This window comes from Lepidochelys kempii, chromosome 7 (assembly GCF_965140285.1).
Source record: "Lepidochelys kempii isolate rLepKem1 chromosome 7, rLepKem1.hap1, whole genome shotgun sequence".
Classification (NCBI taxonomy): domain Eukaryota; kingdom Metazoa; phylum Chordata; order Testudines; family Cheloniidae; genus Lepidochelys; species Lepidochelys kempii.
The window spans coordinates 110,457,827-110,485,455 of NC_136386.1; the positions used below are offsets into that span (position 1 = coordinate 110,457,827).

The window sequence follows — 27,629 nt, forward strand, 5'->3', positions numbered from 1 at the left end:
TGGAAAGTCACCATTATTGAATAAAGAGCAGCGATGTTTAAAAATAAGATTGGACTTTTTTTTTTAAATGACATAGTACCCTATCGTGCCAACACGTGCATGGAATGTCTAATCTTAAATTTTCAAGGCAGGATGTTTAACAAAGCTCGTATTTTCGCGATGCATTGTAACTTCGCCTTATCACAGTGTAAAGGGTAGTCAGATTGTCCTAAATTATGTCCAACTAGCCCCCCTGGACCCACGGATTAAGAGATTAAAGGAGACCACTGGGCAATGCCTCCTCTTTCCCCTTCATATTCCTGGTATGATAATTGCCTAAACTGATTTGCACTTTCACAAAAGCTTGCAGGATTCTTTGTAGCTCGAACAGAGCAGACGAGGTTTCTCTATCAATGGAAATAAAACTGATTAATGCAGTCTATCAGGCTAAGGAGCAAATGAAGCATGAACAAACAACTGTGTACCCCCAGAAAACCAGCTAGTTTCCTCAAGGATTGGTTGCAACTCCCCCTCCCCCATGCGTCCCCCAACACACATACTTTAATGTTCGAGTTTTAACGTTTTCCCCAGAATCGCTCCCCGCGACAAACATACAACCCGCCAAACGGTCACTGTATACATCTCGCGTGTCCTCATTTTCAAAACTAAAAAAAACCAACCCTAACTTTTTTAAAAAATCAGAAATGCCGCAAAAAAAAAATTAGCGGATTCTCCTGTGTTGGCTGCAATTGGCTACATTATTTATCTCTTGCCCTTTCTGTATTAGAAAAAAAAAAGTGGTTCTCACTTCTGGGTTATTTTGTTTTAAACTTTCTATTGATAAGCGACTGAATTAATGAATAAAAGGCCAGTCAGTGCACTGCGTATGATGAATGGTTCATTGGTGCGGAAATTGACAGGAATGTTTAGGGCGTGAAGTCACTACAGTAACAAAAAATGAAAAATAAAGGGGGGGGGGGAAACGAACTTCCAAGGTTCAAAAAACGTGGAAAAATATTGCTTAAAAATTTAGGGCATATGGATAAATCTTTATTGACAAAATATTGACAATGACATACTTCTTGGAAGTATATAGTGTGTTAGAATTCTAACAAATTAAACACAAAACACAAAAATATTTACATTCTGGTATAGAAGACATTAAGGAAACATTTGTCACTTTTTTTAGTAGCTCTATAATCTTGGAATATTATAAGCTCAGTGCTTGACACTTGCCTCCAATGAAGATGGCCATTTAGAACCCATCCTTTACACAGAGTCCTTTACACGGCTACTGCCAGGTTTGGAAGTTTGGCCAATCAGGGACCCTCTCATCAAACGTGGTCATTGGATTTAAACAAAAAATTAAGCTTCATAATGGGACTATTATATTTTAAATGATTTTTTTTTCTCTGCAGCAAAAGTCAAACCCATCCCCACCCCATCCCACCGTGTTGTCCATTTGGGAGGAACACTATGGTTACTGCTACTTCATTTAGCTTTCACAATCACTTTGACGCCAGAAGTTATCATAAAATGTTTACAGACGGCACATTTCTCGTAATATAAAATTAAAAAGCACACAGAACCTGTCTCAAAGGGGAAACAAATGACAATCCATTTCTGTCTTTAGGAACTGGTTTTGCCCACTCGGCTTTTACACATGCAATTCAAGTTTCTGAAACAGGTGTGGTTCTGGGCTGTGTATGGAATTCTCTTTTAAAGACTGGACAAACCGTGAAGTGCAATATGTCCTGTTAGGGGGGGTTTCTCTCTCTCTCTCTCTCTTTCTCTCGTTATTTTGTTTTTAAAAGTGGACTGCGAGAAACGGAATACCTGTCAATCATCTTGTCTCGGTGGTTTGGCTTTGATTGACAGATCCCCCCTTTGCCAGACTTGTGCCAACAGTGCCACATTTTGGATCTTTCGCTCGCTCGCTCTCAGCTGCTTCCTAGACGAGAATTGCATTTTGATGAAGCCTTTATGTATCTTCCCTGCAACGCCACTTTCTTGTGTGTGATCCTTTTAACACTTTTTTGTTTGGTTGGCTGAATGTCCAAGTGCCAGTTTTTAATCGTCTGAAGTGACGTCTATTTCTTCTGGACTGGCTTGTTTCGTGGCAATTCTCCACCGGTTAATGTGATGAGTCCCTTTTTTCTTCTGTTGTGAGTCTGAACCTTCCTCTTCCAACTTTTGTCGCTTGAACTTTGTCCTTCTGTTCTGAAACCATACTTTTACCTGCAGATGAGAAACAAAATTGGGGATTACTTGGCTGGTTTCACTTTAACACTCCAGAAAATTGGTGAGGTCATTACACTGGTTCCCTTTGAAGATTTCTGCCCCCATTAAGGAATCTTGTATGGGGAAAAAATCTAGGTCTATTTTCTTTCTCTATTTTCTCAAGGGGTTGAAGAAATCTGTTTGGAAGGGGGTCCGGAACTCTGCGTCTGCATATGTGTGTGTGTGTATATATATATATATATATATATATATATATATATATATATATATACAGCGTGCGTATACATAGAGACAGACACTTGGGTGGATACAGTTTGTCTATATAGGGTGATATATAAAGAGAAAGTGTGCACATCCATACACACACACAATGTATGACTACATGCACGTATATAGACCACACATATACTCTCTCTAAACACACATACGCTCTGCATAACACGCACGAGTTTTCTATACTCTGCATTACACATGAAGTATCTAATTTGGAAAAACAACTAATAAATTCTACAACCAATTGCACGTAATCTTTCAAAAGAAGCAACTACTCCAGTCACAATACAAACAAATCATCGGCCCTTCTCCTTTGTAAGTGTGTAGTAGTATTCAACATCTGGGAAGTGATCCCTTAAACTGCAGTACATTTGTTCAATGTAGGCCCCTTGGAACAGAGTCTTGGATAGATCGGTTTAATCGCATTTTGGAGGGGGGGGTGACGTTGTATTATAGCATTGACTGTTCTTTAACATTCTGGACCAGCTGAACCTTGGAGTAACTATTCTGGCAGTGAAACTGTTCAAACTCCCCTCAAAATGATATTAATTAAAAAGAAGAGATGGCGATCCTTTTAAAATCCCACTAGGGCCTTTACTTTCCCAGGAGAGGAGGGGAGCAGGATTCGGAGCATTATAGAGGCGTCTCCTTGAGAACATTCCTCCCCCTCCTCGCCAAAAAAACCCTAGCAAACATTACAAACCCATTTTATACAGCGGTTGTTTGTGCAGGGGCGTCCAGAAGCGATCGTATTAAAGCGAATCCTTCAAGTGCCATAAAAAAAATGCCTCTCTAAAATGTGTTCAGAGTGGAATAAATCTGACTTAAATATACACCAGATTACTTCAGTCATTTAATTACAGATAGTATTGATCCAGAAGTTTATCTCGAGAGCTGGCCACACTCCTTGAAGTGGCCAAAGGTAAACACGGGTGGGTTTTTTTTAAAGCAGTTCAGACTCTGGTTCTGTCTGAAAGTGCCTGATAAAGGCCCTAGCAAAAGGGGGGGGGGGGAAACTGGAGCATTTTAATAAGCTGGTTTAACCCGCTTCGCTGGCTCTTCAGAACAGAGCTACTACCATGCCAGCCACACATCTCTGCTGCATTTTCATATTCTCCAAAAGTCTCCCATTAAAAAGCTGAGCGGGGAACAAGGGGTGAGTTTAATTTGCTTTTAGTTTGCTAATTGAAGGGGAGGACGGTTCATTTCTGCCCGCTGATCTCCAAAAGGGAGCTCGTTTGTAGGGAACGAGGGGTTTGACATCTGGACAAAAGACCCCAACCAGCTTCGGAATCAAGCAGGACAAAGACCACCTTAAATACAGCTTTCCAGTGGAAATAAGCCGGTGACCGGCCCCTTGTTCGGAGAACCTCATAAAAGTGGCGATCCTTTTTTATTGTTTTGTTAGGGAGACTTTTTAAAACAAAAGCGCCAACCTCTTTATTGCTTCCCCCCGAAAAGGAAAAAAAAAAGTGTTACAACTTAATCCGCACAGAGAGCGTTACTGTTTACTGGGAACTTTGAACTAGGCTGCGACTGGAGATGGGGTCCCCCCCGCCTTAGATACAGGGCCACATATTGCAGCAGAGACAATCCCCTCCCCAACTCCTCACTGTGGGTCTCCCGAACACCCCCGCCCCAAGAAAAACCAACTCTAGTTTGACACTAACAAAACCGCGTGAAAGGTAAGAGACCTGAGCAGCAGAGTTCCGAAGAAACTGAAAAGCTCTATCTAAATAACCCATCTGGCTTTAAACACACGCCTTAGACAGTTCACATGCATCCTAAATACGAAATGGCTCATCCACACCATAAACTCTTACGGCTGGATCGTTAAGAAGCCTCTGAAGTACAATTAGCCTTGTATTTGCTTCAAGAACCCAATATGAGCTGTCTTGACAATTCTAAAACAATTCAATTATTCCAATCTGTTTCCTTCCAACATCTTTGATGCAAGCCCAGACGGTTCAGACTGACTGAAACAATCTGTCTGTGGTGCCGTCCAAGGCACTGCTCGCTTTGCACCCATACAACGTAAGACAGAGTTTTGTAATTGTCACTTGAAATATACAGATCAGCTAAACAAAAATATCCCGCATTAAAATTCTGTACCTCAGCCGACACAGAGAGATATAATTAAAGTCATTTGGGTTAGTAAGATGTCTGTGTTTAATTTTTATCTTTATGTCTCGGCAAGTAAAGTATCCCAATTTTGCAGGAGCTCTATACAGGGATAGAAAATTCGTCTTATAAACTATGTCTCTTTCCTTAAAATAAACAGTTTTAAACCCATATGTTACTCAAATTGGCACGAAAAACCCACATTGACCAAGAAGTTGTCCTTTGAAAATGCAAATCGAGATTTTTAATATTAACAGGGATGTAGCGATTCATTTATCATCTTCATGTATTATCTATACAGCGAGCATTTAGTCCTGAATGATCACAGATAACTCACAGGGGAAAAAATAACTATGGTTTACTTTGGACATTATTCAGAATAATAATTGTGACCCCTGTAATTTTTAAGGAAGGTGGGTTGTTTTAATAAATAGGACGTATTTTATATTAACCAGGCAGTGGAAAGGCAGACTCAGCTAGAAATACACCGCCCCCCTCCCCATTTATATTAGATATGAATCCCTGCATTTGCAGAAAAATTGTATATCTTTTACTCCGCACCTTGGAGTCTGGCAGCGTATTTTGTTAGTTACATTATTAGACCTCACATTCCGGCCCCAGAAACTTCCCATCTGTGCCCTTACCTGAGTTTCCGTGAGGCTGAGGCTGTGTGCCAATTGTTTCCTTTCTGCTCCTACTACGTAGTGATTCTTTTCAAAAGCATGCTCCAGTCTCAGTAACTGGGATGGCGAGAAAGCTGTACGAATCCGTTTGGGTTTCCTGGCCAGTGCATTGTGCAAGAGGAAGCTCTCTGGGCTGGTTTCATTCCCTGGACAGCAGGGCAAAACAGAGATTAGCAAAACACCTTTCCACAAACACACGCCATTCGTATTATTCAGCCCTAGCGTTACTTTCTCACTATTACCCGGCGGAGAAAATTCTTACTCGTTTAAAAAAAACACCTCCTCCTTTATAGACTGTTTTCCCTACCATATAGAAAAAAGGCGAGACTCCAGATCAGCACGCGAAAGTAATCAATAAAATAAAATCCACCTTTATGGGAGTATTAAAAACTAATGGATGGAGAAATCACCGCTATCATACCTGTGTTATTTATTGCAGTAACAGTTAGGAATTCACAATTGGGTGTAGATTAAACCGATGGTTATATTTTAAACCTAATAAGAAAGGCAAACTATTCACAATTCGAGCTGTCCAGCTATTCCAATATTATAGATTCCGCAGATGCGCAAGGGAGTATGTGGTGATCTCTGTGCATAACTTGGCTGTTTAGAGACAGCCCCGTATTCCTCAGATCTGACCCTGGTTGACCCTCCGAAAACTACATTCCAGAACCCCTTTTTTTGTTTGTTTTGAACGGTATCTTTTAAATAGTTACACACCGTTTATAAGCCGGCTCTGCAGCAGACATGCAATGCTAATGCCAGCGAGGGGATGGTGACCCTGAACTCTCTGTTTACCAGCCCCCTTGCGATTGCGGCAGCGGGACTAACACATTTTCATAAAAATAAACACACAAACAAACTTTAGGGAGCGTAAATCTGAATACGCGTTTTGCGGGCGTGAAAGGTTGATCGGTTGGTTTGTTTCCCTAGGAAGGATCGCCATTTTCGACTACTGGGAATCGCTTCTTGCAAGGTTACAAAACCAACGAAGAACCAGCTAGGTCCTTTTCAGTTTTCTTTAAAGATCGCCCCATTAGGAGGTTGTGATTTAAACCAGTCTGTGGCATAACACTGGGAAATTTCCGCCCGCTCTTTACCAATCTGCTGATAACTGGGACAAACAATTTGGTCAGCGAAACCTGTAATTTTGTTCTGAGAGGCTATAATCCGTTTTGAACCACGTCTCCCTTTCTTCAGAAAGGCTCTCGCTCTCTGCGGAGGGACATCGGGGGCTGCATTTTGCAGCCTAAAAAAACCAAACTACTACTTTGAGAATAAATAAGGTTGTTGTTCTTGTTTTTTTAACGGCTTGAACGTCAAAAAACACACACACGCAAAACTGAATGGGACATCGTAGAAAAGAAACCTGATCTTTCTTGGGGGGGGGAGGGACAAAGCTGTTAGCAAAGGGTTAAATTAACTGGGGCAAGGGGGGATTTGTTTATTGATTGTGGGCCATAAGCTTTGGTTATTTCCCCTCAACTGGTTATTAGTCACTTGGTGACTGGAAGGACTCTGTGTGAAATTCACCGACCCCCACCCCCCGCAAAAAAAAAAAAAAAAAACTTGCTCGCTCTCTTTCTCATCGGCCTTCGTATTATTTTAAGACAATAACCGCTCACTTTGTTTTATTGGTATTATTTTGTTACTGTGAACAATAGGAAGTCGGGGATTTTTTTTTAAAACGGAAACTCTTCGTGGCGCCGGCTCTGCCTTGGCTGCGCTGATCTGGCTTGTCAAGGGAGAAATATACCGAAAATGTGACGAGGTATATTCCGTTTCTGCAACGACGTTTGATGTTCCCCGCAGCCCTGTTTGTTTGGATATTTCTGGCAGGCCGAGATCCAGAGAGGGAGTGTTACTGGAACGGCCAGCCCTTTGAAAACTTGCGACAGTTTTCGCGGTGATTTTTTTTTAAAACCACAACTTTTATGCCTGATCTTTAAACCACTTTAAAACAACTGCTAACCCCCGGCCCTAGCCTGCCCCCCTCCTCCCCCCACCTCCAACCCAGCACACCCCGCTTCCGCTGGCAGCTTCTCCAGTTCGATAGCGGGGCAAAGAAAAACGAGAGCCGACTCCCCCAACAACGAGCAAACCGGCGCCCACTTTGAGGACTTCAGCGAAGCTCTGACCCTGTCTCCCCTTCTTCGCCTTTTAAAAGGCGTCTTCCGTTCCCCACACCGCAGACCATACACTGGGGTTTGTAGCCGTCAATTTCACTCCCACGCTTTCCAGACACCCCCCCCCCCCGCCCCCAGCCAGCCCCACCAGGCCAGGGTGTGGGGACAGAATGGATCCGGAGCGCATTGGGCGCGCGGCTGGCAAAGGAAGAGGAGTGGCACGTACCTTGGAACCGGTGGCCCAGATATCGGTATCTGTGTATTAGCCAGGGGTAGAAAGTGGAAGGGTCCCTTTGCTGCGAGGCAAACAGCGGGTGCGGGGAGTGAGAGGAAGGCAGTGGGTGGGCGGCCAAGGCGTGGGGAGGCGGGACGGGGTGCACCGGCACCGCCGGGTTAGGCGGGTGCGAGACGGCCTCCGCAAAGACCAAGTCCGGGTTGGAGTAGACCCCTCTGCCGGTGGAGTGGAAGCCGTTGAGGAAAGGGTTCATCGGGCTGGAGTTGGCATAGCTGAGCGCCGCCGGCCGGATAGGGTCCTCGGAGCGAGACGCGGGTAAGGGGCTGTCTTTGGCCACCAGCGACTCGATGGTGAAACACCGCTTGGGTGTGGGCTGGAACATGCTGCGGCAGCTGGAGTCCCCCGGCCAAAGCTCTGTCTGCCTCTGGTGCACGAGGAGCGGGCTCCGCAGCCCCCCAAGTCCGCCCGGAGCCGGGGAAGTTTGCAGCGGGGAGTGACTTCAGGAGGGCTAGATACACACATAAATAGACAGGGGCTGGCGGAGAGGAGGCGGCGGCAAGCGGCACCCAAAAGGGAGAGAGAGAGAGAGAGAGAGAGAGAGAGAGAGAGACACACACACCAAAAAAGTTGCCTGGAGAAGTTTCCCTCCTGCGGAAGGCGGCTACTCTACGTCCAAAGACAATCCATGGATGTGATCGGTCCCTTCACAAGTTGTGCAAACGATTTGTTAGTTCATGAGCCTAATTAGTGCTGGGATCACATAAACAGCTTCCTCTGAAGCCTGGTAAATGGCTTGATGATTGGTCGCTATTACTCGCCTGGAGGTTGAAAGGGGGAGACTCTTTAAAGTGCGTCAGAGGGGAGGCGAGCTCTGGCAGCTGGGATCCTGGAGGGATGGATCCAGGGCCCGGAACGGAGTGTGTCTCTCTCCACTCACTCCAGCTGGTGTCCTAGCCAGGCTCCTCTCACCGCTCCAGCAGCAGATCAGTCCTTCCCTCCAGCAGCCCAGCCAGATGCAGCTAAGGTAGGTACGAGCTCAGGGATTTCCCACTTCGAATCCCGGGGCGGGAGGTTACTCCTGATGCTCTAAAATCGGCTAAGTGGATTCGCTCCAATTCAGCCTTTCAGAAGACTGATTGCATGTTCAGCGTTGTGTATCCTGCTAGCCTCACTCGCCCGCCTAGCCTCTCCCCTGATGCAAAGGTGTTTCCAAAATCCGATCTACGGATGCCTTGATCCCCGAGAAGCCAGACAACCATGGGAATGTCAGAGTCCCCCTGGGATGCCCCCACAGGTAGATGCATTCACTTTTGAAATAGTTGTTTGCAACGAAAACGCCTGGGATTTTGGTGTTTTGTTTTGTTTGTTTGTTTGAGAACTTCCTTACGGGCTATTACCTGCTTAGACTCAATCCACCGCGGTGGGCACAAAGGAGAGCACCCCGGAAGATGCTTGCAGTATGCAAACCTAGGACACGCGGGGTTATTGCAAGGGGACAGGCGAGCAAGTCAGAAATTCCAGCCCTATCCGTATTTTAGAAATTACCTTTAGGTTTGGGAGTGATTTTAGGGCCGAGTTCTCCCGCTCCTATTGGCTGGCGCTGTAGAATAATTATGATCACATCCTAATACTGCTGGCTGCTGCTTACTGTTTATTGGTAGTTAAGGGTCTATTATCTATTCATCAGCCTCCTATTTTTGCCAATTACATTCTTCTAAAGTGAAGTACCAGCAGGTATTTTGCACATTTACAATTAATGATTAAAAAAAATCGGGTGTACTTTAAATTTATTACGCTGCTGTGTAATTTATCTTAAAGATGCAGAATTGCTCAGATAAATGAGTGTTTCTGTTGAACTAGGGGTTGGAAAAAGCCTTGTAAAAACAGCCTAACATTTCCTTCTTTTATTTTTCCTTTTTCTTTCTTTCTTTCTTTAAATACAACTAATCATTTACTCCATTGTGTTAAAATATTTTACAGTCGTCATATAGAAATATCCCTGCTCCTTTCCCCGTAATTAGCAGGCTTAACTCTCTCGCCCTCCTCTTCTCCACTCTCTGTGTTAAGCAGCCGACTCTTCTGCAGCCAATTGATCTTTTCAGGAGAATAGCAAATAGGTAGAATTGTGTTACATATGTATATGGATTGTGTTACATAAATATGTATACACATAGACACTTGAATATGTATACACATAGATACTTGAATGTTATATCTATATATAAAACAAACATTCAAGTATCTATGTGTATAAATATTCAAGCGTCTATGTGTATACATGTTTACCAATGTATAATATGTACTGTATAGGTACACACTGTATGTATAATTTAATATCTGGTGTAACAATATTATACACATATATGCCTTTATAAATGTGTTTGACTCTAAAACACACAGTATAGTTTGCATGTCTGTAACACAATTCTACTATTAGAATTTACACCAGTTATGTCAAAGTTACACATATTTGGATAAATCTCTCACACGCACACACACACCGATGTATACGTGTGTATAGATCATAAGCATGCTGAGCTGCGTTTGTTTCAGAGGTAGATTTTGTTTCTTTCTTAGCCTACTTGTGGCCCTCTGTGGTCTGTGCCCTTTGAATCACTATCATGTCGTGAGAATGTCTTAACTTTTTTTTTTTTGCTCATGGCAGCCAGTCCTCTCTAACTCATAATACAGTGTTATGATGACTGTTACCGAGATCTGGGTTCCTTTTCTGTTTCTTAAAATCAGTGTCGTTGACAGTGTACGCTAAAGATTACTGTGATTTGTCAGTTTCACCGAACAGGGGTTTGATCATTGTTACTGGGCATGCAAAATAAAAGGGAAACTTCCTCTTGCTCATAAGAACAACTTTCCTCTGTTTTATGTGTGTGTTTTTAAAGCCGATTCACGTTTACCTGAGTTTTCAGGATGAATCTGCTTTTGACCGCTTTGCCATTCTTCAGCTTTAGGTCCTTAGTTCCATCCATCCTGACATAGTCGCGAGGATATTTTGGAAACAGCATCAGAGACATCAGCAATGTGTGTGTGTGCAAAATTCACACACAAAAGAACCCTATCATGCATTGTAAATTATCATCATTGTTATGTTATGAGGAAGAAATGTTATTTAGTTCTAAATTCCTTCCCTAAAGGGGTCCTTTTCTCCGTCGCTCGGCGAAGGAGGCTGGCGCAATCTGCGGTCTATACCTAAAAAAGGAAACCCCAGTTTGGGGGGGGGGGGAATCTCCACTTTAAATCCCCGATTTCGCACAGCAAACCTGATTGTCTGGTCCAGCAATCCTGAGGTCCAGTTTTCCCTCTCCTTACTCACGCGAGGGGCCTCCTCAGTAGAAAGTCAGTGGGAAGCCTCGGGCGGGTAAAGTCCGCGGGATTTACCCCGGGATAGCGCTGCCAGGTGCGGTTCGCTTGCCCTTAGCAGCTGAGCGTCTTAGTTTTGAGCAGACCGAAGCTCTGGGTGCAGTGTGTCATTTCCATTCTCCCGGCCCCGGCCTTGGAATTGGAGGGCAAGCTGTTCTGAAAGGCCACCGGCCCAGGCCATGATTTATTTGTTTGTTTTGTTTTGTTTTACTTTGGGGCGGGGGGGGGGGGAGGCAAGGACGGAGGAAACCATCGTTAACACTTTCCCCTCCCCACGAATTGTTTACAGTCTGGGACTAGTTTCCCTGTTCATAATCCTGGGCTGTTCCTCGGTTATCAACGTTTATGGCCCAGAGTGTAGCTGCTTAGCTGCAAATGAACACAGGGCGGGTTTCAGATATACACTGTGTATATATGTACACTATGGGCTACATCAGTTTTGTGTGTATGTGTGTGTTTCTAAGGGCTACCTCAAACAGAGAGAGAGAGAGAGAGGATAGCTGTAGTCCTTAGAAACACTCGCTGTGCTTTCTGTGTGTAACCCTAACGCTCCTGGTAACATCTCCACTCCTTATAGTGCGGTTCTCTCTGAACTTCTCATATAGAGCTTGTTGCTTCTTGATTGACTAGTCTTGATGTTTTCTTGGCGGAGAAGCACAGAAAATCTGGCATTGGCCCCGTGATAACAATCCACGATTTGCTTAAAATATTCTTTAAAGCAGAATAGCTCGGAGGGAGTGGTGCACTGGATTTGCAATCAAATTACATGTCTGGCCTCAACTGCATTAGCCTTGTGTTTCCGAAGTAATGCTCATCTCTCAAAGCAAGAGACAAAAGGGGGTCGGGGCGGGGGGAAGGCCTCGGATCTTTGCCCTCTCTGGGCTGTTTATGAACTGAGACCGGCTGAACGTTAGGAAAGGGGGTCTGGCCCCCCGAGTATGAAGCCAGTTCTTTGTGTTCCCAGCTCAGCCCCTTTGGCGATCCAGGTTTTCCTCCCAAGAGTTAGGCGCCTTTAGCTAGAAGTTTCGGTGACAAAGTAAGTTGGCGGTGGCGGTGGAGGGGAGCGGGCAATTAGTTGGCTAAACACACAACTTAAGTCGGTGATATGAGCCCTAACTATCGATAAATAGATTTAAGCGTACTCCGAGCCCTTTAAAAGCACATTAAGCGGCGTAATCTATGGTAATTCATGCACCCAGAGCCTGTACCGTGGAAATAATGTAGGAGAGATCACACGGGAAGGGGCCTGTGTCGTGCCGAGGAATAAAAGGGACGAGTTACTTATTAAAGGAAAGACACCGTTTGCAGGGGAAAGTTTAACACGGGCTCCATGGAAATGGAGCTCGGGAGCTGGGCGCTGGCCCCAGTTGCCCTCTCTAGGTCGGTGGGTTTCTGGTTTCAGTCAGCTCGGGTCTCCTGGAGAGATTCACAGCGAGCAGGTGGATTGCGCCGCCAGGGCCCTCCCCAGGTTGGCTGGCCGTTTCCAGGGGCCCTCGGTCCCTGGTGCGTGAGCTCTGCGTTCTGGTGTACAGCGTCTCGGAGCAGAAAAGAAACACGCTGCATCTCCCAGCAGCACCCGAAGTGGAGCCCAGTGCGGTGTGCTGAGGAGCCGCTCCGGTTTGGAGATGAGCTTCCCGTGCCCTTCCCCCCCCTCCCCACACACACACTGTTTGCAATGGGGAGCCATGCCAGAGGCCTTTCTCTTGCTACTTCCCAGGTCTCTGGATGTAAACAAATCACATCCCCTTACATGGTTTTTATGCACAAAGTTCTGTTCTCCTGAACGCTGTTTAGGCCCGTGGAGGGTTGTCTGACGACTCTCTGGCTTGACTTCCCAGGCGATTCTGTATTGTGTTTCAGGTAATCGGACAACTCTGTTTGAAAAGGCCTGCTCTGTTGGTTAAGAATATGTACACAAAATAGTTTGATGCAATGCTAATAAGACCGCTCCAGGAAACGGCGGGGCCCTATCCTGTAGTCCTCGCTCCAGCAAAACCCCTATTCCCTTGACTGCCTGATTTCTCCTGAATAAGAACTGCAAAGACCCGGCCCAACCATGGTCCGTCAAACTGTCCTGGTGATCTCCATGCGTGCTGGCGAGTAAGGACTGGCGTTTATCGCTGATTTCATGGAAGACACCCTAGTGAATGCGGGAAGTTCCTGACTGCACTGCCAGGGGCAGGTTTCACTAGGGGCAAAGGATAAAGGGGATATGTGATGATCTTTGATAGGAGTACGTTGCACATTGAATATTTGCGCCCTGTCAATTCACAGCCACACAAAAAAAGCTCGCAAAGCACATCTCATTGCACAGCCAAGCAGAAACATTAGATGCCTTTGTTAACAATATGAATAGTAATACACACTAGTGCATAAATGCCTCGCTCAGGATCAGCGCCTCATTGTGCTAGGAACTGTACAAACACACACGCAGGCCCAAGAGCTCGCAGTCTTTAAGAAATCCCATAGAAATGTTTTACAAATCACCTGCCTCTGGATAACATTTGACTTGCGGTTTAAAATGGCCTTAGTATTACAGTCAACAACCAGGTTCCCCAGCTTTACAGGGGAATCCATAATCTGCCTTGAGTGCTACCAAACACTAGATGAGGAAGTTTTTTTAATGTCAACATATCAGGGCAAATGAGGGGGGGGTGGGAAATCATCATTTTGGTGTGAAAATAAAATGAACAATGAACACAAGCAGCTCACCAACCGAGACTATCTTACAAATGTATTCGGGGCTTAAATTATTTCTAACCTGTGTGTTTATGATCAAGTGTTTAAATGTTAAATAAATAAATACTGTAGAGTGATGGTCAGTCATTGGGCTCTGACAAGCAGCTTGGCCTTCGCCAGTTTTTTAGAATCTGTGTGTATGCAGCGCCACCTACTGGCTGGCTGGTGGGAAAGCGGCGACGGCTATTTACCATTGACACCCCCCCGCCCCCCCTCCAAGAGAAATCACGCGTAAAATTTCTGCTGTTTGATTTTAATTGACCACCAGCAAAACAGCCTCCCTCCCCCATCATTCTCAAAACACACCCGGATTGATAAGTGGACGTTGCCTTACGAACGTCATCAGATGAATTCTAAAAGCAAATTATTTCCATGTTGGGACTTTTATTTAGTACGACTCTGTCCTAATGACAATAGTTCAAAAGATATACAAATAGTATAAACATAGTTTTGTTTATAAAGGGCATCTAAAATTTAAAAACACCTTCCAAAATGCAAACGTATTAAATTGACGGAGATGTTAGTTTAAAGCGACGATTACCTATGAAAAGATCAGGCGTATATCTAAAGTGTGTAACTTCCACAAGAGACAATGCTTGGCCAGTGGTATATTTCAGATTTTTCATAACTAATTACATATCCCTGCTATTACATAATATTTATGTAAAAAGACAATCGTGGCTGTATTCCTGATTTGGGGGGTGGAGAAAAGGCAGTTTTAAAAATTGTATCTCATCTCCCACATGTCCTGCAGTTGTGGCCTATTTGGGCTCCGGCAGTGTTTGAATACCGATATTGTTTAGCCAGGAAAGTGCCCTGTACTCCTACAACGTTGTATGAAAGAGAATTTACTCATCGTTTCTAGCAGCAGCAAGGCTCCCACCGTTTCCCCCCTAGATTAAAAGGCTCTCTGACTGTCCATCCACTGGGTAACTGATGGAGAGAAGACAGAGATGACAGAGAGCGAGCCAAATCTGCTCTGTAGTGTGTTCCAACCACAGGAGGAGCGCTCTGTGACCCACCAGACCCAACAAATAAATAAATATCAGGGGCAGATTTCCAGGCCAAAAGGAGGGTGCATTTGTGCTGCGATGCTCTGGACACCACATGAGAAAGTTTACTCTGATTCCTGACTAGGAGACACCGGAGAACATACATTTCTAGAGTAGGAGGGTGAGCGAGAACCTAGTGCACCTGGTACTTATTTTCCTGTGTGGACGGGAATGCATTCAAATACAGAAGCGCATCACTCCCGAAGTAAGGTTACACGCACACAGTCCACCGCAGGGTGAGCTGAACTGATAAATGCCTTTAGGGGCTTGATCCCGGAGTGCTCACTCAGGAAGCCCGCGAGCTCTGTTCCCCTTGTTAATTTCGCCTCCTAAGGGGCAGTGCAATGCTGAGCCCTCGCCCTTGATTGAGAGACATGCCTCCTGATTTTTCATTTCTTACAGAGTAATCACTGCCTTATCTCTTCGACTTTGTTCTCCCTTATCCATTGGCATTTCCCATCATTTTCATCCCCTCCCCCTCCCCGGAATACACATTCTCATTGATTTGAATGTACGTAACCTTCTGTTTTGCAAACGACGGGCAGTCCTGTTTTCATGATCTGCACTGTACCGTGCCATCATTTTATTATTATTATTATTTATTAAAAGTCCCGCGTTGAAATCAATGATCTGGAATGCCCCTTGTCTTTCTGAAGATGGCCATTAATAGCATGTTCCGTTTCTAGGTGAGTCCCGTCTGATTTTTTCAAGAGTTGGAAAGAGACCTTATTTTCCCAACAGACTCGATTTAATTGCATCGATCAGTGAGATCCCTGTGAAAACATTCTCCAGATCACATATGTCATAAGCAGAGCTAAAATCTGAGGCAATACCGCGACCTGCTGAGCTACGCTGTTTGCTGCTGAAGTAATACTCGACTTTTCAATATTAATGGGGCCGTTTTCATTGCTAGCCCTGGGCATCTTCTGTTTAAAGTGACAAAACTGTTAACGCTGTTAATGCCCACACTGGCATGGTTCTCTTTCACTTCCTTGGGAGTTTTGCCAGTGTAAAGAGAGCAGCTTTGTGCTGTAGGGGCTCGCCCATCTCTTCAACCAGCTCCAGTAGTTTGTCGTTGTCATGTGTTTATTAACACCAGCCGCAAATCCCATGCTGGTCCTACCTGAGCCTCTGCAGTAGTGTGTGTCTCTTTGACTTTTCCTGCAGGAAGTTCTAACAGAGAAATCCAGCTGTACAGACAGGGCTTACTCGGGCGACAAGGGTCGACCGCTGGTCGCAGTTAGTTGGAGACTGGTCACTCAGCTGTGTTGACTTTAAAGTCAATTTCCAGCAGTGTTTGTGTTTGTTTAAATATGAAAGAGATGCCCACCACATGTCCTATGGTTTAACTTCACGCTCCTCCGCGGTTCAGAATTTCAGAGTGGCCTGGACACTTAGATACTGTCTACTACATCTCATCTTTTGACAAGTTTCAAACCCTAAAGAATGGCGTTGGGTATGATGGGTGAAAACCCCCGCCTCTTCCCCCCAAGCAACCGCCGCTTGAATTACAGGCGACAGAAGGAATTTGAAGGGAATGAGTCAGAATAAATCTCAAATAATTCACCAAACTTCCAAAGTCGAGATTCAATATTAGCACATTAAAGTGTCATTTAGTATACTAATTAATACGTATTTCTTTTTAAATCGTGCCTTTTTCAAAGACTTCAAGTGCATAATTGCTTGCAGTGGCATCTCAGAATAGAAACATAAGTATTCTGCTTTGACACGCACAACCTCGCTGAATTCTGTCTCTCGTTGATGTCTATTGCCAAACAGTCAAGAATCTACACGCTACAGAAGCACTTACAGCGTGTCATAAAACAGCTCCGTAAGCAAAGCAGCAGTTTCCGTGTATATTTCAGGCCTATAGGACCCCGCATAACATTTTATACACGCTTAATTTATGTGAAACACTATAGGGTTTTTCTTAAATTGGATGCGAATCGATCAGGTTACAGCCACGTTACGCTAGGTTGTATGCGGCAGCCTGAACCGTACATGCAACCTACAGGATTGTCCGTGAATGTATAGTCTGTCTGTCTGAAGGACAAAACTCTGTTCCAGCCTCCTAGAAAACTTTAATTCTGAACAGGGAGTGAGTCCCCCATTAAGGAGAAACTCAGCTGAAAGGTAAATACTCCAGAGAGTGTTCCTAAATATGCTTTCTACAGGTCCTATTTGTAGGACTTGCTAAAGGGAGTACAGATCGCTAGACATGTACAAAGATCTTATCGCAGGAGAGACAGAGGGAGAAAAGTCCGGCAACTCAAGGGTAGCCATAACAAAGTGTTTCGCCTACATTATAACCACTCTACTCCACGTGAGAGTGCCAGAGAGAACGCAAACAATAGATATTAAAGGGAATTTTTAATTCGGTGATTGAATTCTTTCTAAAAACGGGAGGCCGTTCATCTTTTTTAACCCAGTGATCAGATTTTATTAAATTAGCTTGATCGACCGGATATTTGCTAGAACATTAGTTTCTCATGGTCAGAAACAGCAACATGATTTCTATATTTGTGCAACGGCAGTTTTGCAAAAGACATTGAAAGGTGTAACCTGATCAATTCGAATCAATTTTAATAAAATGAATTCTTTTGATTCCAAAGTTAGTGGCGGTAAAAGGAAGGCGGTTCTGAGGGTCCCAGATCTCTGTTGCTACTGACCAGCCTTTGATTGTAACAGGTCACCATTATCTGTCAGTGATGCGGTTCTGTTTGTACTAGATCACCATTGTGAGCCGGCCGCCCTGCATGATGGCATTTTAATAAAGCAGATCTACACAGGAGACAAATGAAAGAATACTCCCAAGGAGCATAATTCACAACAACAACTCCAATTCTTTGGCCACTGGCTCTACCCTGAAGAGAGCTAGGAGTCTAAACTATCCCTCTCTTTAACCTGGGCAGGATCTGGGCTGTGTGTAGTTAGATATTAGAATACAGCAGAAGTCTGCCCTCTTGGTTAATGTGTTCCATATGGCTAACTAGTGCACATAACTTCCTTTCTCTCTCGCCCTGAAGTCTCCTGCCTCCCACTTCTTTTCGCTTTCTATATAGGCATTTTTTTAAAAAATCATACAGTAAAAAAGAACGTGTGTTTTCATCGATAGTTCCTCGATCATTCTCGGGTCAGAGGAGGAGATTAAAACCTGGGTGAAAGGGCGCGTTACACACTCCTCGGTGGGTCCTCCAAAGAGGTGCGCGCCCAGCATATACACATTTGACACCCGAGAAAGCTGTGCTCAGGGCTGCCCACGAAAGGGTCCTGAACCGGGCTCTCCTGACGTATTTGTTTTCAATCTCTATACCGGAGCGAGAACCCCCACAGCGGCAAGTAATCTGCAAGGGCTACACGGCACTCCGGATCTCTTCTCAGGAGTGTGTGTGTGTGTGTGTGAGGCGGGGGCTGCCGAGAGCTTGTTCCGCAACACAAGGCAGCCTTGGATCCATCTGCGGAACAAGAAACTGCTGCTGAAAATACGGTTTGCAGCTTCCCAGCAAGGTCCCACCAGAGCAAACGCAGCCTCTGGCAGCCCGGCAGCTGCCGCTGAAATAGGCAGAGCCAGAGGAGGAAGCCCAGTGCGACTGTACCCAAAAGCGGACGTGCAAGGCAGAGTCAGTATGAGCATTTTATAGCATGGCTTTAATAACTGTGATGGGTAACCGTGGTGCTGATCTGAAGGTGACCCATGGTGCATTATTACAGTCTAATTTGCTGTTTATGCTCCAGGGGTGGTAGCACGGGGACTTTACAAACAAATAAAGCGGAAAACGGGAAAGGGGAAGAGAAGTTGTCATAGTACAGTAGTTGATATTTGTTTACTGGAAGATTGAAACTCCGCAAAGGCACCTGAAAGGACCCCGTTGTATAAAGAGACTAAAGCCGAGCGGTGCTGCTCTGCCACCGACAAAACCGAAATCTCAAAAGTGACACTAACAATTTCAGTCATTTCTTTAAAAAAAAAAAAAAAAAAAAAACCACCACCCACCAGAAATCTGAGTCCAAAAGAATTGCTCGAGTATCCAATTAACTATTACACACCAATCAAGAGGTACACAAACAGCGTTTATATCTAAGCATCTATGTGCAGGTATCAGATCTGGCACTTCACATTGACACTTGCTAAATAAAGTTCAAAATGCTCCAGGGTTTAATCCCTCGAAATTATGTTGGTTCTTTTTAAACACACAGCCCTTATGTGCAGGGGTTGTTTCTGGAATAGTTGGGGGTCAGGCACAACGTTTTTTGCCAGTTGTAATTTAATGGTGAAATGATCGGCGTGGAATTACCCGACAGCAACTCGGTCGCAGGGACATTATAATGATGGAAATACCACAGTGTTATTGCTGTGTTTTTGGAACTGCCTCTCATTTATTTTTATTTTCTCCTAAATTACATGCTAACCAACCCAAAATAGCTGGGAAAGGGGTCTATATACCCTGCAGCTGTAGCGTGAGCGCTGAGATACTTGATCTGAGTGATTTTTTGAAAATGAAATTCTGGCCTCATTTTACACGGGGAAGCAAAGTTAATCTGGAAGGTTTTCAGAATGAAGGGTGTTATTTCCTAGAGGGTAGGGATATAATTTGTTAAATATTAGCTTTTAATTACATCTTATTCTTATATACAATAATATTTATAGTAAAGTCAGGGCAGATAGTCGATGGAATTTTCAAACCATCCGCTGGCCATTCTTTACACAAGGGATGATACAAAATAGCCTATCCTGTAGGAGTTTTAAAAATGGGAATTTTAAAAGGATATTGCGCTCTCTCTGTGTGTGTACAGACACAGGACAAATGCTAATGTTTGGTACTAAGCAGGGGAGAGTAATACTTAGAATGCCACAGTCTACAACAATGGACCCAAGAGCTGGGATAGATTCTGCATCTCTTGCTCACATGAAGTAGGATCTTATTCTGCAAATTGTCCCTATGAAATCTATTGAATTTCTTAACCTTAATATGAATGGCAGAGTCTGGCTCTTAGTAACACTATTGTAAGCTGTCCTCTTCGGGGGCCATTGCTGAAGAACCCTGTGGTATTATTTTTTACAAGATAAATACAAACTATGGGAAGGAGCAAAACTGCTCTCAAAACTGGTTTCCAATATAGTTTGAAGGGTTCCAGTCCCAATACACTGAGGTAAGTAGGAGGGGTTCAATTTTAAATAACACCGGGCATCATGAACTGAATTGTTAGTGCTCCACAAGGTCATTGAGCCCAACCGTCTGTCCTCCTCCCCCATCCCAAATCTAATGACAGCAGAACTGTGGTAAAATAGACAATGTGTGTCTTTGTGTCAATACACCAGCATCTGTTTGTCACTGAGATATTTTGGGTCTGATGATGATGATGGTCTAAATCCTTAGGCAAACTTTTTTTGCTTATGTGTTTGAAACTCCTTTCCATGCTGTAAGAAAAGCAAATAGCTGGAGCAATTATCAAGCTGCATGGCTTGGATGTGCATATTTTAGCTATGATTTACTGCACATGTGGAGTGTTTCTCAGTATTTCTGAACAGCTAGTACTAAATTGTTCTGAGCTATGAGGTGAAGAACCCAAATAAACCCTTATCTCTTAAGAGACCCCTGTGAATGAGCCAGTCCTCAGCTGGTGTAAACCAACCTGGCACTATTGACTTGAGCTGACACCAGCTGAGGATCTGTGCATAAATATTTAAAAGTTGTTGGTAAGGAATATTTCTTTGTTTCATATGTAAAATGCATGATCAATTTTTCCTGAGTTCTTTTTCTCTGTCATAGTATCGGATCTCAACTACCTTGGCCTCCAGTAAACGAATAAATATTTTCTCTTTTAACCTTATTTTAGATATGCCCTTTTGCAAACACATTCAAATGGATACACATTTTTTTTTTTTAGGTAGCCATTTTGCAAAATTTCAGCTGGCTAGTTGATGCAGAGGTCTCTAATTATCTACGAATCACTCCAGACATGGAGGAGCTACAAACAGCTACATTATTTTCCATTCTGTTTTATCTAGATTCCTGTACTTGCACCCATTCACAATGGCACTGGGACTATCTTTATTGTTGACAAGATACAATACAACTTTAGAGGCGAAGCCAACAAATCTCTACCCCTGTGAGTAGTTTTTCCTCTTGTGAGTTGTCCCACTGACTTCATCAGAACTACTTGCCTGAGTAAGAACTCCTTGAAGGTGTAAGAGTTTGCAGAAATGGCCTTTATATTGTGTAGCATTTTTCTTACAAGCCATATCCTAATATGCTTTGCCAAGTAATAAAAATACAGGGCCAGATTCTCTACTAGCGTAAACACAGCTCCATGGAGTTCAATAGATTTTTGTCCATTGACACCAGCGCGGAATTTGGCCTACAGATGAAATAGTAGGCAGAGGAAGAGAGAAATTCCGAAGCGTAGCTGAGGAAGAAGTTTCATTTTCAGCTGAGATTGGAAAGGAGGTGGCATGTGCACTCCATAGAGAAAGTTGTACAGAGTCACTAAATGTATGCAGCTTCAATACTGAAAGGAAGGGAGGCTGTGAATCTGGCTTTTAGTCTGCTGTTGGCTCAACAATATCAAAACCTTGTGTTGTGAATTAAAAGCCCTAAACATCTTTCACTCCAAACAATGGAACTCAGTTTATTTTTATTTATTTATTTATTATGTGGGAGCAAGGGGATTTGTTCTAATCTTTAACCTCAGTAATGGATGTTGACTTTTATATCCAGGCCAGCTCTTTTTTTTTTTTTTTTTAAACAACATTACATAAAGGCTGGGATCTAATCTTCTGCCATGGGCACTGAATACTGCATTCCTGAAAAACAGATTTCTCATACTTGCCAGGGTGCCATTTCAGCTCCCTGAAAACCAATTGGACACTGAAGGCCTGATCTTCCTGTTTCTTATACCAGTTTTACACCGATGTGACTGCACTGACTTCCATATAGTTACTCCTGATTTAGACCAGTGTACAATAACAAGGGCTAAAACTGGCACCTGGAATAACATGTAAAGTGGCTTTTTAAATTGTGACACAATGTAACACATTGTATAAACACATTACAATCTTCAAAATGACGTGCTATGTTGTGAATGTCTCATTTGTGTTTTATAAGGGGGAAAAGAATCTCATAGGCCCAAATATTTCTGTCCTCCATAAACGGGTGTAATGAATTAAAATGAACATGTGTAGCTCAGCATATGTTTATCTGTATGTCTCCAGTAGATTAATACCGGCCTTTCACCTTTAGGTCCTAAATACTAAATAAAAGGAGTCTGATGGTCTCTATTCTGTTTGCAATTGTCTAACATATGAATAAAGAGATCTTCATTTCATTTACTGTCTCTCATTTAACTGTTTGAAGACAATAGCTAGAAAATAGTTGCAGACAAGGAAATTATCATTGTATGTGATCACTTGCAGTTCATAATTATAGAACTATAACAACAAATCAATAGTCTGTACCAATGCTGTCTAAAAATAGCACCTAGCCACCACTAGCCTAGTCTGCTGTACTGGACAGCATGGAAAGTTTTAAGAAACTAAACTCCCCATATATGGTAAAATCATCTCTTTGAACATAATTGTGTGGAAGATTTAATTGCTAAAAACATTAGTACTGGCTAAAGCATTTCAGCATCAAGAAATGGGAAACTTCCTGGTAAAGGCAAATTCTGTAGTCTATGTGAACAGAAACTGAACGAAGCATTAACTTCAATTGATGCACTTGGAATGGTAGAGGAATGAACACTTGGAAAGAGGTATAAAAGCCTGGTGCAGCATGCACTGTGTGTGCATGTTAGAAAAGTACATCCAGAAGTGACTATTCTGTAAATTGATGTGGACAAAGAAATTAGCATAATTTATACTTAAAATAGTTTATCATTATTGTTTCTACCAGATAGTAGAACACTTTCATTTTAAAATGTACCTACTAAAATATGAGGCAACAGCTGTGTCTTTTCTGAAGTGTCTTTGTTTATCTCTTGTGGGTTTGTCTATTGCTCACCATGAAGCTCAATCCTGCAAGGTGCTGAGCACCCTAGCCTGTTCAGTATGTGCTTAACTTTAGGCATGTGAATATCTCAAGGGGGACTGGGCTAGATTCTGGCTGACCCTGAGTAGCTGGGCAAGACAAGAGAAGAGAATGCAAAAAGCCCCTGCATTAACCACAGTATGACCGAGAAGTTCAGTGCCTGTACATGGCTAGAACTGTGGTTGCATCACCCACCCAAAGGGCATGGGGAGAGATAAGGGAAAGGCATACCCCTTCATCTCTATGCCAAGGTGACAGAGGCCCCAGTCTGGTATGTACTCCCCAGTAGGAATTCTTCCCCAGGAATTCCTGCTGCAGCATGGTCCCTCCAAACATCCTGGGGTTGTAATACTCAGCCTAGCCCACTCTGTGTAATCATCTACAAGCCAGCAGAGCGCTGAAGCCCTGGAGTCTGAAGATCCTTATTTTGAGTTGTTTGATTGTTTATTTGCCTTGTGGTAGCACCTAAAGGTGCAGTCAAGAGCCAGGATCCCACTCTGTGAGGCACTATACACATGTAAAACAAAACGACAGTCTCTGCCCCCAAAGGTCTAGGTAAGATTATAATACGTGTCTTTAGAAGAAAGAGAGAAAGAAATTAAATGCAAAAAGTATGTTTTAAGCATGTTGAAGTTGCCTCTTGATGCAAGCAACATGTGGTAAAGTTAAGGATGAATGACCACCCTTAACTCTGTCTGCCCCTGCTCCCACTAAAGTCAATAACAAAATGACCATTGATTTCAACAGTGCAGGATCAAGCCCTATTTTAGCATGGTTAAAGCAGTCAGTTTCACAATCAGATATTAATTCTCATATAATACCATCTAATATCTCATTTTTCCCTACAGTCTTCGATAGACCTGATATGTGATATTCTGTATATAGACAGAGCCCACCATGAACGTCATTTAAAGAAAAGTACAAAGCAAACTGTACTGGAACAATATATGATGGCTGAAGCATAACACATAGAGTAGTAGTGAAAATGTGCTGGCAAATTGGTTTGGGAATTAAATTACAGTATTAACTCTTCCAGGGGCTACATCACTGTCAATGGTGTTTCATTGATACATCTTACAATCTAAAAGCTCTCTTTTTACTTAATATAACTAAATATTTAGCATCTAGAAATATGTCATCCATCAACAGCCATGTGAATTATTTGAGCTTGATACCAAATTTGCTCTTACGCTCTGGGCTGAGAATACTGTAGATGTGAATTCTCATTCCAATGCTCAGGAAAAGTAAAAAGAAAGTCTATTTTGCACAATTTTGGCTGATTTTTAAATGATAACCTTGTTCAGATTCTAGAGGAAGCTTCCTGCCATCTTCTTGATCCTGAAGAGGACAGCAGTGTATAGGCCTGTTTGTGCTAAGGAAAAGAATATGTCTCACAAAACCATGAGACCATCCTCACTGGGTCAGAGACAGCTGGAAAACTGGCAATTCTTGCAATGACACCAGTAAATATGGCGGATATTGTGACCCCATTAAAACCAATGGCAAAACGCCCAATGACCTCAGCGGGGCCAGGATTTCACTCTATAGATCTCCATGTTCAATAGCAAAAAGAAAAGGAGTACTTGTGGCACCTTAGAGTATGCATCCGATGAAGTGAGCTGTAGCTCACGAAAGCTCATGCTTAAATAAATTGGTTAGTCTCTAAGGTGCCACAAGTACTCCTTTTCTTTTTGCGAATACAGACTAACACGGCTGTTACTCTGAAACATGTTCAATAGTGGCAGTATATACCCTTATCTGTGGTCAAAGAGAGAGAAAAATCAAACCTAGGATGGGGGCAAAAAATGGTGCAGATTATTCTTTTGCTTTGGCCTTAAGTTTTTTTGTATTAGTTCCACTTTAGTAGCCACTAATGCCTCATCTTCTGTTATTTCTGGACTTGAGTGTCTCTGGGGATGGGTAATGCGGTACAGAGACGATCACTGTTTCAAATTCTACCTAGAACTAGCCAGAAGTCATTAACAGCTAATTTGGGTCCTGTGCTTATGTAAAATGAGAAGGGCATGCTATCCTATGGATGGGTGTCCACCTAAGAATAGTCATCCATGTTGGCCATATCAGTATAGAAGCCAGTGATTGATAATTCTAACCACCTAAATCTCCTCTCACATTGTCACACGTATTCCATTTACAACAGGCCAATACAGTTTGGCTGGTTGGTATGAAGGACATCACTGCTACTGCACTTTCTTAGTGTTGCTAGTCTGACACCTTTTGTGAGCACTGAATCCACCCTGAATCTCTAATAAAAAATATACCACACATACATGCTCTGAAACAAAGTAAACGACCCAACAAACATGCAGTAGCCATATACTTTCAAAAAGATGGTAATATTCATATGCTTAAAGTTAAGCACATGTTTAAGTGTTTTGCAGGACTGGGGCCTATATTAATTGGCCAACACATTTTACCACGTAAGCAAGATACTTTATGTCAAAACTGCCAAAAGCATTCTGGGGTTATAGTGATGGCTTCTTGTTGTGGTTTCGCAAAAAATAAAAGGTAAGAATGTGTCTTTTTATTGTATTTATACGCCAAGGAAAAATATTTAGATCAACTTTCAAGACCCCTTTTATTGTGACGTTATTATGAGAAAGAAATGTTTGTCAAAAAAAGAGGAAAAACTCATGAATCATAAAACCTTTCTGCCAGTCTCAAAATTGTCAAGGTAGATGATTTGGAATGATCAGTTTTAAATAATCCCCCCGCCCCCCATCTATTCCAACTGCAATTATTGGCTCAATTGCTTAGCACAAGTATCAGACCACACCATATTCATTGAGTCTGCTTGTCAAACATAGGCAGGGAGCTCCAATTTTATGCAAGCAAATACCAGATGTGTGTGTTCAAATCAGGTCAAGTTAGGAGTCTAACTGCCCATGTTTGCACACAAACACTTGTCATTTGTCAACCATATCCTATTAAACATAATGTACTTATCATTCTTTCTTTTCATTTGTAGCCTTTCATTTAACAGTTTTTTAAAAGCATCATGTGCTTGAACTCTAAGTTGCTCTCAGGCAGCTTTCTAAAAAAAAGAAGAAGCATTAAGACTCTAAATGCATCCTGTTTAAAATTTGTGTGGTGTATTGTGTAAAACTTAGTAAAAGATACCAGTGCAAAGAGGAGATTAAACACACACACACAACTTTTTGCTTAAACCATCCATAGAATCACACACCTAATTTGAGCAACTCTCATCTTTCTTGACCCCATTCCCTCCTTACTGATGTAACTCTCTGCTCAGAATGTGCTGTGTAAAATTAGGGCCTGATTCTGACAACACTACTGGGTGTTAGTCCCATTGAAGTAAATGGGCTTCTCACAATAGTAAATACTTTTTCTGGCAGCAAGAGGTTGCAGCATTGGGCCGATAGATTACCAGTTTTTCAGGGCCAGACCTTTGTCTTTTTACTCCTTCTGAAATGTGCCTAGCATATATGGGTCACTACAAACTAATTAATAATAATAATAATTAATAATTAATGATTAGTAATTAATCATTGTTAATAATAAAATACAGGCGTCCTCAGTAAATAAGGGCTAAATTCTGCTCTTGGTTGCACTGGTGTGAAATTCTTATCGGAGTTACGCTGGATATTCTGTCTTTAGGCCAGCGTGGGAAGGGACAGACTAAGCCATATTAGAGTTCAGTGGTGCTGGAACTAGGGGTGCTCCTGCACCCCCTGGCTTGAAGTACTAATAACAAACAGCATATACATGGTTTCATCATCAGCACCCCCCACTATAAAAATTGTTCCAGCACCCCGTGAGAGTTACATGTCTCTTTCACTTCAAACTTCTCAAGTTTTTTTTCCTTTGAAAAGAAACGTTTTATTTTATTTAAAAAGGCAATAAATAAAAGTACACTACATAACACAACTGATTACTTCATAAAATTTTAAGATGGACTCTAATTAAGAAGACACCACTCTCCCACCCTTCTAGAAGGGAAACTGCCACTAGGCATGTTAACACTAGAAGGAGATTACAATAAATATGAGATAATGCAGTACCAAAGACATACCAGGCCCACAGACTCAATGGAAAGTCTGTCTTTCAATAATTATATAGTACGGATGCTATAAATAAAATCAATCCTACATTTTTCCTGCTTTCTACTCATATATATTGATCTGTAAAACATTGCGTGACTGATGTGGATGTCACTATTTGCTATTCAGATGACCAATAGATCAAAATGATCACTTTTTAACAGCGGTGCTGGAACTAGGAGGGTTTGGGCGTGCGGCTGCACACCCTGACTTGAAGTAGTAATAACACCAAATATTTGGTTTCCAGGGTTTCCATCATCAGCACCCCCACTATAAAAATTGTCCCAGCACCCCTGCTTTTTAATGATTTACTTTTTTTTATTTTGGGCCATTGATTTTTCCTTTTTTCCAGTCTTTACCTATCTAGGAATTACTTTACAGATGTTCCCAGTTTATTGTTAGTCTAGCCCATTTAGGAAAACTATGGAAGAGTCTATTGCTAATACCATGCAAAAGTAAATACTGACATATAGGTCTTTTTCTTTTCTGTTTACTTGTCTTCCTAGATTTTTTTTAAAAGGATTAACATAATAGACTAATTAAATACAATAATTACATCCAGTATGCACAGCATGCATGCAACATATAATGAGAAGAATCAGGGGAAGCAACATGTACACACATGCATGCATTCTAAGTGAAAGTAACTATATCTTGCTTATGACAATATCTCAGACATAGATAATTTAGCATACATGG

The 27,629-nt window shown here is 42.7% G+C and overlaps 1 protein-coding gene across 2 annotated transcripts; it reads right to left on the bottom strand.

The window, feature by feature from the left end:
• Positions 1-1,053: 1,053 nt before the first annotated feature.
• Positions 1,054-8,979, bottom strand: EMX2 (empty spiracles homeobox 2). Of its 2 annotated transcripts, XM_073354966.2 has the most exons (3): positions 7,650-8,964; positions 5,259-5,443; positions 1,055-2,217 (listed from the first exon to the last, which is right to left on the bottom strand). In XM_073354966.2, the coding sequence occupies exons 1-3, from the start codon at positions 8,038-8,040 to the stop codon at positions 2,050-2,052; spliced, it is 744 nt and encodes a 247-aa protein (XP_073211067.1). In that variant the 5' UTR covers positions 8,041-8,964; the 3' UTR covers positions 1,055-2,049. The 2 variants fall into 2 exon arrangements, with proteins under 2 accessions (XP_073211068.1, XP_073211067.1); XM_073354967.2 differs by lacking the exon at positions 5,259-5,443 and having other exon boundaries at positions 1,054-2,217; positions 7,650-8,979.
• Between the last annotated feature and the right edge of the window lie 18,650 nt (positions 8,980-27,629).

Coding starts and splice junctions, on each gene's coding strand:
- EMX2 (XM_073354966.2), bottom strand. CDS start 8,040: ATGTTCCAGCCCACACCCAAGCGGTGTTTCACCATCGAGTCGCTGGTG. Junction 5,444..7,649: donor TCTGGGCCACCGGTTCCAAG/GTACGTGCCACT, acceptor CCTGCTGTCCAG/GGAATGAAACCAGCCCAGAG. Junction 2,218..5,258: donor TCAGCCTCACGGAAACTCAG/GTAAGGGCACAG, acceptor TCTCATCTGCAG/GTAAAAGTATGGTTTCAGAA.